Raw genomic sequence first — 16,766 nt, 5'->3', positions numbered from 1 at the left:
TGGCATCTGTTTTTTTTTGTCCTGTCTTTCTTTCTTCATTAATGGTATGATTGTAGCAATTTTCCAATCTGCAGGACCCTTTCAGAATTTCTGAAATTTTGGCAGATTAAAACATTTGCCTCTATTGTCTTTGTAGCCAATTTTTAAAGATGCAAGGTAACTATAAAAAAAACTCAAAACTTGCTATTAAAATAAAATCAGATATATACTAGAAAAAGAAAACATTTACAGGGCTACAGGGATAGAGTAGGGGAAATGGGATTAATTGGATATCTCTTTCAAAGACCCAGTACAATACAGAAATGGTGAGCTATGTGTGCTGTTTCATCATTCTAAGATATTAGCGAATATCTGCAGTTTGGTATGATTTGACCCAGTTATATATACAAATAAATTCTTAAGCAAACCTGTCATGATTTCAGAAAGCAATTTTTATTCACTAAACAAAACACTTGTTTTTTAAAACACTTCAGGAAATGTGTATTTTGATATCCAGTCTATCGGTAGTCAGTATGGGAAGTTCGTTGGGATATGTGCTGACACAGCTGGAGAAACAAGTATGTATTTTTAATTGTTCATGTCATTACCTGTGATTTTATACCTTTACCATTTTTCTTTCAATCATGACCATATTTTCCATGAGTAGACTGGGTCTTGAGCTGAAAGCTATGACTCCACTTAGTGTAAGAGTCAGTGCCACCAGGGGAATTTGACGGTTGTCCCCAAATATCTGAGTGGTGATTTCCCTAATGTCATCTCAGAAAATGGCAACAATGACTAAATGATCAAACAGTTTTATGTAAAATAAAAGTAATTCATGAATCCACAGTAAAGGATTTGCAACAGGTCTTCTCAGCTGGGCTGACAGTTTAAAAAGACAATGTATATAAATCTTGCACCATCTCTGAGTATGTTCTTTGAAATATACCTCTAATTGTAAGATGTTTTTGGGTGCTGTTGACTATGTTTGTGGAAGAGGCTAGGAGACAGGGTTCCATAAGAGAGAACCTGGAATATAATGGTTTCTTGTTTCCTGAAAGGGTCTGTTTGACCGCAGTGTGTCTGACCTGACACCAATCGCAGTAATTGAATCCTATGATCCAGGAAACCTGTTGCATCTTCTCAGTTAAATTTGTTCTTAGCAATAACAAACAACATTTATACAACACATTTGAAACATCTAAAGAGAAACTATGAGGAATATTAGGAAAGGCAACCAAAAGGTTGGTCAATAAAATAATTTAGAGGATCAAATTAAAAGCAGATAGAGGAAAGGGAAGCAGTTTACAGGCAGAATTCCACAGTTTAGGATTTAGTTAGCTGATAGTGTTGAAGTAAGAAAAGTAGAAATGTATAGAAGACCAGAATTGGGGAAAACTAGTCAAGGGTTGGTCCATCCATTGTATGGGATGGGAATGTGAGGGTTATGTTAATAAAATCAGATTTAATGAAATCTGATTGCATGCGACGAGCAATGGCCACAGATTATTCTCAAAGGAAATTTAATACAGACATTTCAAATTTAAAAGCACAGTAATAGATATTGAAAATCTGAAAGTAAACAGGCAATAATAGTACTCAACCAGTGTGTGTCTCACAACAACTAATGAGAAAAAAGTTAGACCTTACAGAATAAAAGGGCTAGTATGGATCCAAAATTGACTGAGTGATGGGAAACATAGAGTGTGGTGGTTAATGGATTTTTCTTTGGGCTGGGAGAAAGGTTTGTAATGGCTTCCCCAGGGGTCAGTATTGGGACTCTTGCTCTTCGTGATATGTTAAAGACCTAAAAGCGGTTGCACAGGGCACAGTTTCAAAACTTACAGATAACATGGGACTTAGAAATATTGTGACCTGTGAGGAGGATATTGTAGAACCTCAAATGCATATTTAAATTGGTAGAATGGGTAGACAGTTAGCACATGAAATTCATTGCGGAGAAATGTGAAGTGATTCATTTTGGTAGGAAAACATGGGGAGGCAATATAAGGGATTGGGGGGCGGGTTAGAAAAGCAGTAGGATATGAGTATACATGTGCACAAGTAATTGAAGGTGGCAGGGTAGGTTGAAAAAGCAGACAATAAAGCACAACATATCTTACTGTGCTTCTGAGGATAGGGATATGTAGATAGGTAGAGTGGGATGAATGTGTGGTTGAAGGGTTGGTGCAGGAAGGACAGGTCTACATTCTTGGGTTACTGAATCTGTTTCTGGAAAAGGTGGGACCTGGACAAATCCAGCTGGCTGCTCCTGAACCACAGCAAGACCAACATTCTTGGGAAATTGAAGTGTATCGATCCTAGGGTGTATAAATGTTAAATACTAAGGGATATCGGTTTAAGGTGAGAGATGAAATGTGTTTTTACACAGAGGGTATTAGGTATCTGGAATATGCTGCCAGAGGAGGTGGAAGAAATAGTTATGATAGCAAAGTTTAAGGGGCATTTAACGAGACACATGAACAGGCAGAGGACAGAGGGATACAGGCCACATGTAAGCAGATGGGATTAGTTTAGAAAAGCATCATGATCGGCAAAGACAAGAACCTTTTCCTGTGCTGTTCTATATTCTATGATTAACCTTGTGGTGGGAGGACAGAAGGGTCTTAAGTTTAAACTAATTTGGCAGGGAAATGGCCTGCAAGTGGAGTCACAATAGTAAGTGATGCACGGACAAATGTAGAAGAAAAGCCAAATCAGTCTGACAGGAAGAATGGAGATAGTCAGGACACAAGGGAGCTCAGTAAGGTTGGATGGCTATAATTTTAATGCAGGAGCATTGTGCAAGGGAAGAGGACTGTGATGTGCTTGACCAAATTACAATTGAGAGGAAGGAGCTATTAGACGTTCTAGTGAACTTAAAATTGGACAAGACCCAGAGAACTTTGTCCTGAGCTGCTGTGGGGGGCAAGAGAAAAGGTTTCCAGGGCATTGATGTTAATTTTCAAATCCTGTCTGGATACAGGAGAGATGCCAGATGACTAGAGGACAACTGGTTGGAACAGTTGTTTGAAAGATAAACCAGTGACACTGACAATCGTGCTTGGGAAATTATTAAACAAAAATGTTAAGGGCTAGAATTAATATCCACTCTGAGAGGAAAGGATATTCAGCATGCCGATGTCAGGAGGGGTCCATGTCTGACAGGTTTAATTGAATTTTTCAAGGAGGTAATTAAATGTGTAATTAAATGCTGTGGCTGTGGTCAATGTGGACTTTAAGGCTTCCAACAAGACAGACCAGTCAAGAAAATAAGAGGCCATGAGATCCAGGGCGATTTGGAAAATTGGGTCCAAAATAGGCTCAATGACTAGAGGCGAAGGGTGATGTTCGAAGGTTGTTTTTGTGACTGGAGGCCTGTACCCAGCAACATACTGCAAGGTTTGGTGCTGGGTCCCTTGTTGTCTCTTATGTACATTAATGATCTAGACATGAATATAAGTAGTAAATAGTGTGGAGGAAAAACAAATTTGTAGAATGATATAGACTGGTCAGATGGGCTGAACAGTGGCAAATGAAATTTAATCTTGAAAACTGTGAGGTGATAAATTTTGAAGAACTAATAAGAAAAGGAAGTATACAATAAATGGTAGGACTCTCAGAAACACAGGATTAGAAGGACCTTGGTGTGCATGTCCACAGATCCTTGAAGGTAACAGCACAAAGGATAATGTGATTCAAAAGGCATTTGGAATATTTGCTTTTATTAGTTGAGGCATTCAATACAAGAACAAAAAGGTTATGATTGATCTATGTAAAATGTTAGTTAGGGCACAGGTGGAGGACTGGGTCACCAAGCTCTGGAAAGAATTCAGTTGTACTAGAGAGGGTGCAGAGCTCATTCACCAGGATGTTACCTGGACTGATGTGTTTCTGCTTTGAAGTGAAATTAGACTGGTTGGGGTTGTTTACTTTTGAACAGAGAATGCTGAGAAGGGACATGATTGAAATATACAAAATTGAGGGTCATAGATTTTGTTTTTTATTTGGTCACAGGATGCAGATATTGCTGGCTAGGCCAGCATTTGTTCACCATCCCTACTTGCCTAAATGGCTGTTAAGAGTCAACTGCATTGCTATAGATGTGGAGCCACTTATAGGGCAGACCAGGCAATGATGGCAGCTTCCTTCCCTAAAGGACATTAGTGAACCAGAATGCTGAATTCAAATTTTACCATGTACCATGGTAGAATTCATGAAGTAACAAAGAGGATTGATGAGGGCAGAGCGGTAGATGTGATCCATTTGGAATTCAGTAAGGCGTTCGACCAGGTTCCCCATGGTTAGCAAGGTTAGATCTCATAGAATACATGGAGAACTAGCCATTTGGATACAGAACTGGCTCAAAGGTAGAAGACAGAGAGTGGTGGTGGAGGATTGTTTTTCAGACTGGAGGCCTGTGACCAGTGGAGTGCCACAAGGATCGGTGCTGGGTCCACTACTTTTCAGAATTTATATAAATGATTTGGATGTGAGCATAAGAGGTATAGTTAGTAAGTTTACATATGACACTAAAATTGGAGGTGTAGTGGACAGCGAAGAAGGTTACCTCAGATTACAATGGGATCTTGGTCAGATGGGCCAATGGGCTGAGAAATGGCAGATGGAGTTCAATTTACATAAATGTGAGGTGCTGCATTTTGGGAAAGCAAATCTTAGCAGGACTTAGCCACTTAATGGTCAGGTCCGGGGCAGTGTTGCTGAATAAGGCGATCTTGGAGTGCAGGTTCGTAGCTCCCTAAATATGCATTCCTTTATTGGTCAGAGTATTGAGTACAGGAGTCGGGAGGTCATGTTGCGGCTGTAAGGATATTGGTTAGGCCACTTTTGGATTATTGCATGCAATTCTGGTCTCCTTCCTATCGGAAAGATGTTGTGAAACTTGAAAGGATTCAGAAAACATTAAGAGAACATATTTCAGAAAACAAAGGATGCTGCCAGGGTTGGAGGATTTGAGCTATAGGGAGAGGTTGAACAGGCTGGGGCTGTTTTCCCTGGCGTGTCGGAGGCTGAGGGGTGACCTTAGAGGTTTATAAAATCATGAGGGGCATGGTTAGGATAAATAGACAAAATTTCTTCCCTGGGGTGGGGGAGTCCAAGACTAGAGGGCATAGGTTTAGGGAGGGAGGGAAAGATATAAAAGACACTTAAGGGGCAACTTTTTCACACAGCGGGTGGTACATGTATGGAATGAGCTGCCAGAGAAAGTGGTGGAGTCTAGGACAATTGCAATATTTAAAAGACATCTGGATGGGTATATGAATAGGAAGGGTTTGGAGGGATATGGGCCGGGTGGTGGCAGGTGGGACTAGATTGGGTTTGTAAACCTGGTCGGCATGGACAGGTTGGACCGAAGGGTTTGTTTCCATGCTGTACATCTCTATGACTCTCTGTACCCAGAACGTTAACCTGAGGTTCTGGATTACTAGCCCAGTGACAATCCTACTATGCCATCACCTCCCCTAACATAGAGAAGAAGCTTTTCCACTTTATAGAACGATCAATAACCAACAGGCATAGATTTAAGGTGAAAGACAGGAAGTTTAGAGGGGATTTTAAGAAAGGTTTTTCATCTGCATTGTGTTAGGTGTCTGGAACTCATTCGGTTGAAAGAGTAGTAGATGTGGGATTCATCATAACATTTAGATAGTGTTTAGCATGCAAGATTATGGCCAAAGTGCTGGAAAATGAGACTAAGATAGATTCATGTGGATGTAATCAGCCGACAAGCCTCTTTCCATGCTGCAAAACTCTATATACATTTGCACGCTTCAGAGAGGTAGTGGGAGAATGGCATTCCATGATAACATCATGGGTTGAATGGCCTCCTTCAGTGCTCTGTGATTCTGAGAACAGGCAACATCTGTTGAGTGGGCAAACAGTGAACATTTCCAATCTGTGATCTTTCATTAGATTTGAGAGATAGAATTAGAATCCCTACAGTGTGGGAACAGGCCCTTTGGCCCAACAAGTCCACACCCTCCCTCCAAAGAGTAACCCACCCAGACCCATTCCCATTCTCTATATTTGCCCCTGACTACTGCACCTAGTCTACACATCCCTGAAAACTATGGGCAATTTAACCTGCACATCTTTGGATCATGGGAGGAAACTGGAGCACCCGGAGGAAACCCACACAGACATGAGGAGAATGTGCAAACTCCACACAGACAGTCACCCAAGCCTGGAATTGAACCCGGGTCCCAAAGCTTGTCTCAGACCCAAATGGAAACATTTCCCCTCTCCTGTTGAAATAGACGTGGGAAAGCAGGGACAGTGAGAGAAGCAGTTTGGAGAGCAAACAATGCAGGAGAAATCCTCAGCCACATTTTGATGTAACGTTGAAAACAGAGCACAGATTCATGTCTGAAAACACTTATTTTAAATAACTAATGGGTTATTGTTGATTATTTTAATTGCTAGCTGCTGGTGATAAAAAGCACATCAGAGACTTTGCTTTGTGGAAAGCATCAAAACCAAATGAGCCGTCTTGGATATCCCCATGGGGTAAGGGTCGACCTGGCTGGCATATTGAGTGTTCCACCATTGCAAGGTTGGTATTTGTGTTTCTTGTCAAATATACAATGATAAAATTGACCCGAAAGTTTTATTGCTCTCAATGCAAAATCACAATCATGAGGACTCTGACTGTAGTACTCATTTTCTGATCTGGTTACAATGGCCTTTCTGAAGAAGGGCTTATGCCCAAAACGTCGATTCACCTGCTCCTTTGATGCTGCCTGACCTGCTGCACTTTTCCAGCAACACATTTTCAGCTCTGATCTCCGGCATCTGCAGTCCTCACTTTCTGCTACAATGGTATTAGCCCTTTGACAATTCTGTTGCAATGCCTAATTTTAATAATCCAGTGACTGTGCATCAACTGTGTGAAATGTTCTGTGTGTGAAACAAAAGGAGCAAAAATAGAATAACATTGTCATTGTAGGGTTGATTTCAAAGCATAATCATTTCCTATCTTCATTTTATGTCTCTCTCCTTTTGCATTTTTGCATGTTGTCATTCAACAGTAACTTGCATTTATAAAATGCTTTGAACATGACCTAAGAGGTTTCACAGAAGCATTACTCTACATAATTTGACATGAAGCCACATAAAGAAGTGATAGGACTGAAGACCTAAAGCTTGATCTATGTTTAAGGAGTACCCTAAAGAGGTAGAGAAAGGCAGGAGATGTTTGAGAAGGCATTGCACAATTTAGCACATCAGTAGCTGAAGGTTTGGCTGTCAATGGTGAAACAATGGAAATCGGGCATGTGCTGAATATCCAGATTGGAACAAGTTTGAGATCTTGTAAGGTTATAGGACTCTGAGATTACAGAGACGGGGAGGGTAAGTTCAATGGAGGGAATTGAAAACAAATATGAGAATTAGAAAATTAAGGCATTGCCAACACCTCTGATGTTAGAGTCAATACCTCATCCATTTTTAGTCATGACATATTTTTACTTATTTCAGTTAATTTCTTGGTAGACATTTGTGAGCTTGTCAAAGGTGCTCATGTACTAAGAAAATAGTTTCGCACTACTTGATATATCAAATGGTGAGCATAACTGTGTGCATTTTCAGCTCTGTGTTTGGAAATAAATTGGACATCCATTCAGGTGGAATAGACCTAGCGTTTCCCCATCACGAGAATGAGATTGCTCAATGTGAGGCCTACCACCAGTGTGAGCAATGGGGCAACTACTTTTTACACTCAGGTACGTATTTGTTGGCCAGTGGAAAAAGAGCAGATGGAATTCAAAGACATTAATTGATATGGGGCAGTTGTCATGAGTTTCTGATTCTTGAGGGATTAATAGTGAAATAAACTTTTCTACATTGAACTGTATATTTCGGAATCTGTATGTAATTTTCTGACCATCAATTTTAGTTCTGCAATTGCTCTGGAGGGCAAAAATCTTCACTTTTTTTTTTAAGAAGGCTTCTTGAACAGATGCATAATCATAACTAACATTAAATTCAGATCAAATTCCCTGAGCAGTTTGGATATTTTACTTTTAAGTTTTCTCCCAGCCACTTGACTTTAAAAGATGTAATTCATATCATAGTAATTGATTAATCTTTTGCATTCACTTATGGGATGTGTTTGCTGTTGGCAGGCCAGCATTTGTTGTCCAAGCCTAATTCCCTTTGACAAGGTAATGGTGAGTTGCCTTCTTGAACCACAGCCATCCATGTGCTGTGGGTAGACCCACAATACCATCAGGGAGGGAACTTTACCTAATTGAATATACAGCAATATATTTCTGGGTTAGGACAATGAATGGCTTGTAGAGGAGCTTGGAGAGTAGTGTTCCCATGTATCTGCTCTTTTCCTTCTAAATGGAAGTGGTTATAGGTTTGGAAGGCACAGTAAAGGAGCCTAATTTTTTGTTTTATCATTAAATGAACTCATTGGAATCAAGAATGCAGCCTAATGAGGAGGGGAATTATTTTGTTGTTTGGTAATGAACAGAATCAATGTAATTGAATTCAAGGCCTGCAGCAGTATTTCATAACCCATGTTATGTCATGGTGTGATTTTGTTTTTTAAAATTGAGTTTTCAATACAGTGAATTGTTTGCTGGTGGAAGGAGCTCTGATTTTTTTTTAGCTGGTTTAAACTGTTCGCCAAACTCATCAATCCATTTGGATTGGAATACTTGAATGTCTGTAAAGAGACCAACAATCTCAGCTTTTTAGGTTTTGATTCATGAAATGGGCATTCTTCAGGCCTAAGGTTCTTAGTTCCAGTACCTCTGTTGTGCACTGGTAGAGTTATTGATCTAAAACTTCAAAAAGTTTATTTTGTGTAACTAATTTTCCTTTCACATATTTGTATTCAACCAAAGAACCTAGATATTTTTAACCAAATTGTCCCTTCCTACCTGAGTTGAACTTCTTGCCTTTCAGTACCTGATTGTAAACTATTCCATTTCTCTATTTGGTTTCCAAATCCTTCATTCTCCATTATTTCAATAATGATTCATCTTTGAATGTGACCACTGATTTTGAATTAATCTCCATTAGTGGCCACACTGCACATTCCACTGTGTTGTCTGAAAGTGTTTATTCTCATCTTCCACTTTATTTTTGGGTAAATGAGATCAGAACCAGCGGATGGGGGAGGTTGAAGTTGTTTATTGTAGTTGCAGTAAGTAGGCACATGCACCTGGATACCTTTTCCTTTTCTACCTGACATTCTTTTCTATGAAAGTTGATTATAAAGAAAATGGGTATGTTGTAAAATAGACTGCAAATTTGGCTTCATACATTTCAATTTCAACCATGCTTGACTTCAGCATTTCTTTATTCTATGAAGAGTCATAGAGCCATACAGCATAGAAACAGGCCCTTCAGCCCACGATATCTATGCCAACCCACAAACACCAAACTACTTGCACTTGGCTCATAGCCTACTGTGCTCTGGCATTTTTAATGCTTGTCCAGATCCTTCATAAATGTTGGGACAGTACCTGCCTCCGCTACCCTCTCAGGTAGCGTGTTCCATCTTTGTACCGTCCTCTGGTTAAAAAAGTTCAAAACCACTTGCTCCTCACCTTAAGCTTAAGCACACTGGTCTTAGATGCGTCTGCCATGGGGAAAATATCGAGTCTGTCTATGCCTCTCATAATTTTGCATGTATAAGTCAGTTCCCTTCCCTCTGCCAGAAAAAAACAAACCTGCATTCCAGTCTCTCAAAATTGAGATTTCCCAACCCAGGCAATATTTGGTGAATCTCCTCTGCATTGTCTTCAGTGTAGTCATGTCTTAGATAGTGTCGCTACCAGAACTGCACATTATAATCAAACTGTGGTTATAAAGTTGCAACAAGACTTCTCTGTTTCAATATTCTACATTCCGGTGAATGAAGGCAAGCATCCCTTTGGCACCACCCTGTCTACCTGCGCTGATACCTTCACAGATCTATGCATTTGCACACCAAAGTTCCTTTGTTCTTCAGTACTCTCTAGGGACCTACCATTCATTATGTAAAACCTTCCTTATTAGACCTCCCAAAGTGCTTCCCCTCACACTTACCAGGATTAAATTCTATCTGCCCAATTTACCAGCCGATCAATATCATGCTATAGCCTTGTTTGAATTTCTTTTGCACAGGGCATTTGCATTTGAAAGGGAGTGAAGAAAAGATGTCAAAATCATTGAAAAATTATATCACAATCAAGGTAACTATCCACTTATATCCCTCCTGTTTACTTTTTTCTTGTTTCTCTTTGTTCCTTCGAAAATTTCTTCTAATGACAGCTGGTAGCAGTGCACAATGGACTTCATTCACCAACTGTTAACTGGATGAATGAAATGAACATGCTTATTCTAACTAAGGTCTGAAACATTGCAAGTTATATGATACAGTTGGGTTATAGATGTGGAGTCTTATAGGTGTCAATGGGGTTAGCCCTAATTCTCAGCTTGATTGGCTGAAGATTTGGGCAAACAGAAGAGAGCTTTCTACTGTTGTTGAACAATTGAGAGAGGTATGCAGTACAAGCCAGTAAGCAATATCATTAGCTGGTAAGAGAGCAAAAGCAGTAACACACTAATGTAATCCAGTTTTGAGATCATTGACCAAATTTTTAAAAATCTTTGCATCTAACTGCTTCATGAAGTATTTGCAGGATGCTGGCAATAGACATGATGGATAGAATGATTTCCTTCTCTGCTATAAACAACATTCTATAAATGTTGGCGGCACCTGCGGATTAGTTATCACCCAACGAATCACAGCAATAATAAAGTACACCAAAAATTCAAAACAATGATTCAGATCGCCACTGTTTGAATAAATTTGGTGACTCGAGGTAATTGTTACTCTGTGGGCTTCTAATAGTGTTCCTACCATCAGTGTTGCATAACAGTTGCTGCAGAAAACTGACAAGTGTGTTGTGTTATCCATCACTAGAAGAAAGAAGTGCACGTGGGGTGACTGAATATCCTGGAATTCGTTATCCAGAATTGAGAAGACTGAGGCCTGATCTTATAAGTGTCTTTAAAGTTAGGAAACTGTTTAATAATGTAGATATAGGAAAGAAGAGATCAAAACAAACGACTTAAATAAGTGGGAGCCTATACAAACAAATAATGCCGTTGATATGCTGAATAATTTGCATTATAGTGGATGCACACTGTCCCTTGAAACCACTGACACTAATGACATCCTTTGGAATGGATATATTAGCTTTGCAGAGCAAAAAACTGCAGCAGCAACATTTTACAGGGGCAGCATTTGAAAGAGAAGCAGCCAGTAATTTCGAAGAGCTGGATGGAAGAGGTTCTCAAACTAAGGAGTATTAAATCATGGCAAATTCACCACATGTGGTTGTAAGAATTAATATTTAGTATGAAGTTGATGGGAATAAATGAAAATGGAATTGTGATTATAGGAGACACGAGGGTTCAAATCCAACTGTAGTTTCTCCCTTTAGTAATTTCTTGCTTTCTGCTCTTTTTATAATACTCTATCCAATTGTATAACCTACCACATCTCTGCACAATTATGTTTTTTCTTTAAGTTTTATGCTATCTTTTAATATTTCTAATTAACCATGAATGGTGGGTCCATCCCTTAGAATTTTCCTTCCTCACTCAACTGCATCTTTTCTGAGATACCCTTTTAACTATCTATCACTGCATCACTATTGACCCATCCTTTAACCTAACTTGCCAATTTACTTTAACCAGATTTGTAAAAATTTATTTGTGGGATGTGGGTACCATCGGAATTTATTGCTGATTCCTTTAAGAAGGTGGTGGTGAACTCCGTCCTTGAAATGTTGCGGTTTGGTGTTGGCTTACCCACAATGCTCTTTGGAAGGGACTTCCTGGATTCTGACTCAATGACATAGAAGGAATGTTGATATATTTCCCAGTCAGAATGATGTGTAACTGGGAGAGAAGCTTGCAGATGGTTGCCTTCCCAAGTAGCTGCTTTCCTATCCTACTAGATGATAGTGATAATGGAGTCTTGGTGAATTTCAGCACTGTGTTTGTAGTTGATAGACACTGCTGCTTCTGTGTATCAGTGGTGGATGGATTGAATGTTGGTGGATGTGGTGGATTGAATGTTGGTGGATGTGGTGGCATCTAAATGGTTGCTTTGTCCTCGATGATGCTAAGCTCCTTGAGTGTTGTCGGGAAGGTACTCATCCAGGCAAGTCCATCACAATCCTGACTGATGTCTCATACTTGGTGGACTGGTTTTGAAGCATCAAGAGGTGAGTTACTTGCTAAAGGATTCGTAGCCCCTGACCTGGAGTTGCGATGACATATATCCAACAAGCACAACCATCCTTTGTGCTAAGTATGACTGCCAGCATTGTAAAATTCCCGCTCCTCACTTTCATGCCCTCAAAATTGTATTTATTTAAAAATAGTCATGGACCCACTCCTCTCTCCCTTAAATTGAATATAAAATTCAATCATAGTAAGATTGCTGCTGGCTCGGAGGCACCTTTAAAATGTGATAATTAATTAACCCTGTCTCATTGAACCAGGTCTTGTATAACTGTCAGCTCCAGCAATGCTGTTCAAGAAACTATCCTGAAAACATTCTATGAACTCCTCATCTTGGTCACCTTTGTCCTTCTGACATTCCCTGTCGATATGTAGATGAAAATTTACCATGATTATCATCATGTCTTTCTGACAGAGTCTCATTATTTCTTCCTTTATGCCTCCTCTACTGTGTGGTTACTGTCAGGAGTGCCTGTACACCATTCCTGCAAGTGACTTATTACCTTTGTAATTTCTTACTTATACCACTTGGTTTTCCTGATCTTAGGTAACCACTCTATATTGTGCTCATATTATCATTAATTAACAGAGCCACTCATCCACCTTTTTCCTACTTTCCTGTTATTTCAAAGTGTCCTGTACGTTTCCAGATTCAATCCAGAATGTCATTTGGCAGTCATGTCTCTATAATGGCTATCAGCTCATACTTAATCACTTCTGTTTTCTTTCTACATGCATCCAGTTCATTTCGAAGGCTGCTATTATTCACAATCAGAATAGAGTGCTTTTGGAGCCCTTAGTTCTATTGTTTTGCTGTCTGTAAATGCTAGTTGTATTTATTAGTTGACTTGTAGATTTAAACTATCTATCCCTTTCTGTCACCATCTTTATTTTTTTATTGATGCCTTCCTCTTTGCCTTGAGTCTCCTCTTTTATTTGTTGCATCTTGCTAAATTTGATTCCTTGCCTTGACTATTTAGTTTAAAATCCTCTCAATTTTCCTAGTTATGGAATTGGTGAGGATACAAGCTCGAGTGGAGACCATCCCAACGGAACAGCTCCTACATTTCCCTGTACTGATGCCAGTGCTCACAAACTAGAGGGGAAAATGAGGACTGCAGATACTGGAGATCAGAGCTGAAAATGTGTTGCTGGAAAAGCGCAGCAGGTCAGGCAGCATCCAAGGAGCAGGATAATCGACGTTTCGGGCATGAGCCCTTCTTCAGGAATGTGGAAAGTGTGCCCAGCAGGCTAAGATAAAAGGTAGGGAGGAGGGACTTGGGGGAGGGGCGTTGGAAATGCGATAGGTGGAAGGAGGTCAAGGTGAGGATGATAGGCCGGAGTGGGGATGGGGGCGGAGAGGTCAGGAAGAAGATTGCAGGTTAGGAAGGTGGTGCTGAGTTCGAGGGTTGGGACTGAGACAAGGTGGGGGGAGGGGAAATGAGGAAACTGGAGAAATCTGAGTTCATCCCTTGTGGTTGGAGGGTTCCTAGGCGGAAGATGAGGCACTCTGCCTCCAACCATCGTGTTGCTATGGTCTGGCGATGGAGGAGTCCAAGGGCCTGGTTCTTGGTGGAGTGGGAGGGGGAGTTGAAGTGTTGGGCCACGGGGTGGTTGGGTTGGTTGGTTGGTCTGAGTGTCCCAGTGGTGTCGTCTGAAAAGTTCCACAAGTAGGTGGCCTGTCTCCCCAACATAGACCTTGTCCTTGGACTCCTCCATCGCCAGACCATAGCAACACGACGGTTGGAGGAAGAGCGCCTCACCTTCTGCCTAGGAACCCTCCAACCACAAGGGATGAACTCTGATTTCTCCAGTTTCCTCATTTCCCCTCCCCCCACCTTGTCTCAGTCAAATCCCTCAACTCAGCAGCGCCTTCCTAACCTGCAATCTTCTTCCTGACCTCTCCGGCCTATCACCCTCACCTTGACCTCCTTCCACCTATTGCATTTCCAACGCTCCTCCCTACCTTTTATCTTAGCCTGCTGGACACACTTTCCTCATTCCTAAAGAAGGGCTCATGCCCGAGACGTTGATTCTCCTGCTCCTCAGATGCTGCCTGACCTGCTGTGCCTTTCCAGCAACACGTTTTCAGCTGACAAACTAGAGCCCACTTTTCCCACACCAGTCTTTGAGCCATTGATTCATCTCTATAATCTAATATCCCCTATGCAAAATTGCATGTGGCTAAGATAGTAATGAAGAGGTTATGACCCTTTGAGGCTTCGCTTTTCAACTTGACGGCTCATTCTTCATACTGGATATGCAGAGACTTTTTCTTTGTCTTATGAGGTCAGTATCAGCATGAACCACAATGACTCCTCTCATTCCAAGTTCTTGTCCAGTCCTGAGCAAATGAACCCTCACATCTGAGAGATAATACAGACTTCCGGACTCGCGACTTTTGCTGCAGAGAACAGAATCTCTGTACTATCCCCTACTACCTCCATATTCCTCCATACTCCCGTTCCTAAGTGGCTTCATGTGGCATGGTCAGTTGGCTCATTCCTCCTGCGACCCTTGCTCTCATGCAGATAAGCTGAAAGAACTTCAAATTTGTTGGAAATTGCTAAGACTGGGACTCTTGCAATCGTGCTCTATGGTCCCATTACCTGCCTCATTTGCTGTCACGCTCTGTTGTCCCTCTACATTGACCAACAGCCAGTCTAACCCTAAGAGGCATGACAGCCTCCTGCTACAGAGAATCCGGTAATATTCCCCCTCCCTGATGCATTGCAGTGTCTGTTGTTCAGCAGATTTCATCAAATGTGAGCTGAAGCTGCTCGAACTGCAAACACTTGCTGCATTCTTGATTAACAGAATCCCAAAATGGTGCCGACACCAGGTGACTCTTTGTGAGCTCTCTAAAACAGATCTTATTCTCACACTTCTTACAACGGTTTTGCACTTTTAAACCTCCTCCTGCTGAATGGACCTGTCTAATTTCAAATCTAATGTTGATCTTGCTTTTGTGCACCTCCTGTGCAGTCATAACTTTGTATGCCTCATTCTGTATAAACACGCTATGATCCATGTGACCTTGTAGGTTATGATCTGCCTGTAATGCTTGCGAAACAAAACTTTTCACTATACTTAGATACATGTGACAGCAATAAATCAAATCAAGAGAATAAAAGGTTATTGGGAGCAGGCAGAAACGTCTATGAGGCCACAATCAGAACAACCATGATCTTTTTTAATGGCAGAGTAACTAAAAGGATCAAATGGCTTACTCCTGCCTGTATGATCACTTGTCGAAGCCTAGGCATTCCAAGCACAATGCAAAATGCCTAAGTGATTAGATTTAAAAAGCACACAACACCAGGTTATAGTCCAACAGGTTTATTTGGAAGCACTAGCTTTCAGAGCGCTGCTACTTCATCTGGTAGCTGTGGAGCAGGACCATAAGACGTAGAATTTATAGCAAAAGATTACAGTGTGAAGAACTGAAATGATATATTGAACAAACCTACACTGCTGTTAAGTCTTTTGTCTTTTAGAATGGGTTGCAGGTTTTGGTTCATTAATATGTAAATCCCAGTACTTCTGTCAAGTCACATTCTAGAGATAACTTAAGGTTTTATTAAAAAAAAAGTGACAGCTCAGACAATTCATTAAAGGTGTGAGGGTTAGAGTCTATCTGTATCCCAATCTTGAGTCAGACTGGTTCTATTTCCAAAGTGGGAGGGACATATGGCCTCTGATCATTGGGTGACCATCCTCCAAGACGAACCTCGGGATACACAACAACGCACAGTGGCCAAGCAGAGGCTGATAGCCAAGTGCAGAACCCATGAGGATGGTCTCAACTGGGACTTGGATTCATGTCACACTACAGGTGACCCCACTACACTATATACACACACACTCTCTTTCAGACTTACACACTCACGCAGACCCTCTCTCATTCACACACTCTCTTTCATACACTCACACATACACACCCCACACTCACACCCTCTCACAGGCTTATACTCCATCACGCTCACACACACTTTATGAAGCATGTACACACGCGAACACAATCTCTCCTATACACTCACACATGCACATCCTCACACTGTCTCTCTCTCATGCACATGCACACACACACACACAAGTCTATGGGGTGAATTTGCATTTGCAGATATGTTCTACTTTGCTCAAAAAGCACACAATATGCAAGCAGTCAATCCACATAATATTTTATGACTTCCACAAAACCCGCAACCCATTCTAAAAGATGAAAGACTTAACAGCAATTTAGGTTTGTTCAATATATCATTTCAGTTGCATAACACTGTACTCTTTTGCTATAAATTCTACGTCTTATGGTCCTGCTCCATAACTACCTGATGAAGGAGCAGCGCTCTGAAAGCTAGCGCTTCCAAATAAATCTGTTGGACTATAACCTGGTGTTGTGTGATTTTTAACTTTGTTCACCCCAGTCCAACACCAGGTCTTCCACATCATAAGTGATTATAAACAGAGGTTAGGAAATTGTGATTTCACAAATGTCACCACCACAATATCAG

The 16,766-nt window shown here is 40.8% G+C and overlaps 1 protein-coding gene across 4 annotated transcripts in view; it reads left to right on the top strand.

Moving 5' to 3' along the window:
- cars2 (cysteinyl-tRNA synthetase 2, mitochondrial) overlaps positions 1-16,766 on the top strand; it is a 62,131-nt gene that overhangs the window by 23,995 nt on the left and 21,370 nt on the right. For all 4 annotated transcript variants that reach the window (XM_072578096.1, XM_072578097.1, XM_072578098.1 and 1 more), the window contains 4 exons: positions 474-557; positions 6,424-6,553; positions 7,588-7,721; positions 10,123-10,190. In XM_072578096.1, coding sequence (XP_072434197.1) covers positions 474-557; positions 6,424-6,553; positions 7,588-7,721; positions 10,123-10,190 — 416 coding nt within the window. The remainder of the gene's footprint in view (positions 1-473; positions 558-6,423; positions 6,554-7,587; positions 7,722-10,122; positions 10,191-16,766) is intronic.

The sequence above is a fragment of the Chiloscyllium punctatum genome, chromosome 9 (genome assembly GCF_047496795.1).
Source record: "Chiloscyllium punctatum isolate Juve2018m chromosome 9, sChiPun1.3, whole genome shotgun sequence".
NCBI classification, from domain to species: domain Eukaryota; kingdom Metazoa; phylum Chordata; class Chondrichthyes; order Orectolobiformes; family Hemiscylliidae; genus Chiloscyllium; species Chiloscyllium punctatum.
This window is presented reverse-complemented; position numbering and strand designations above follow the sequence as displayed.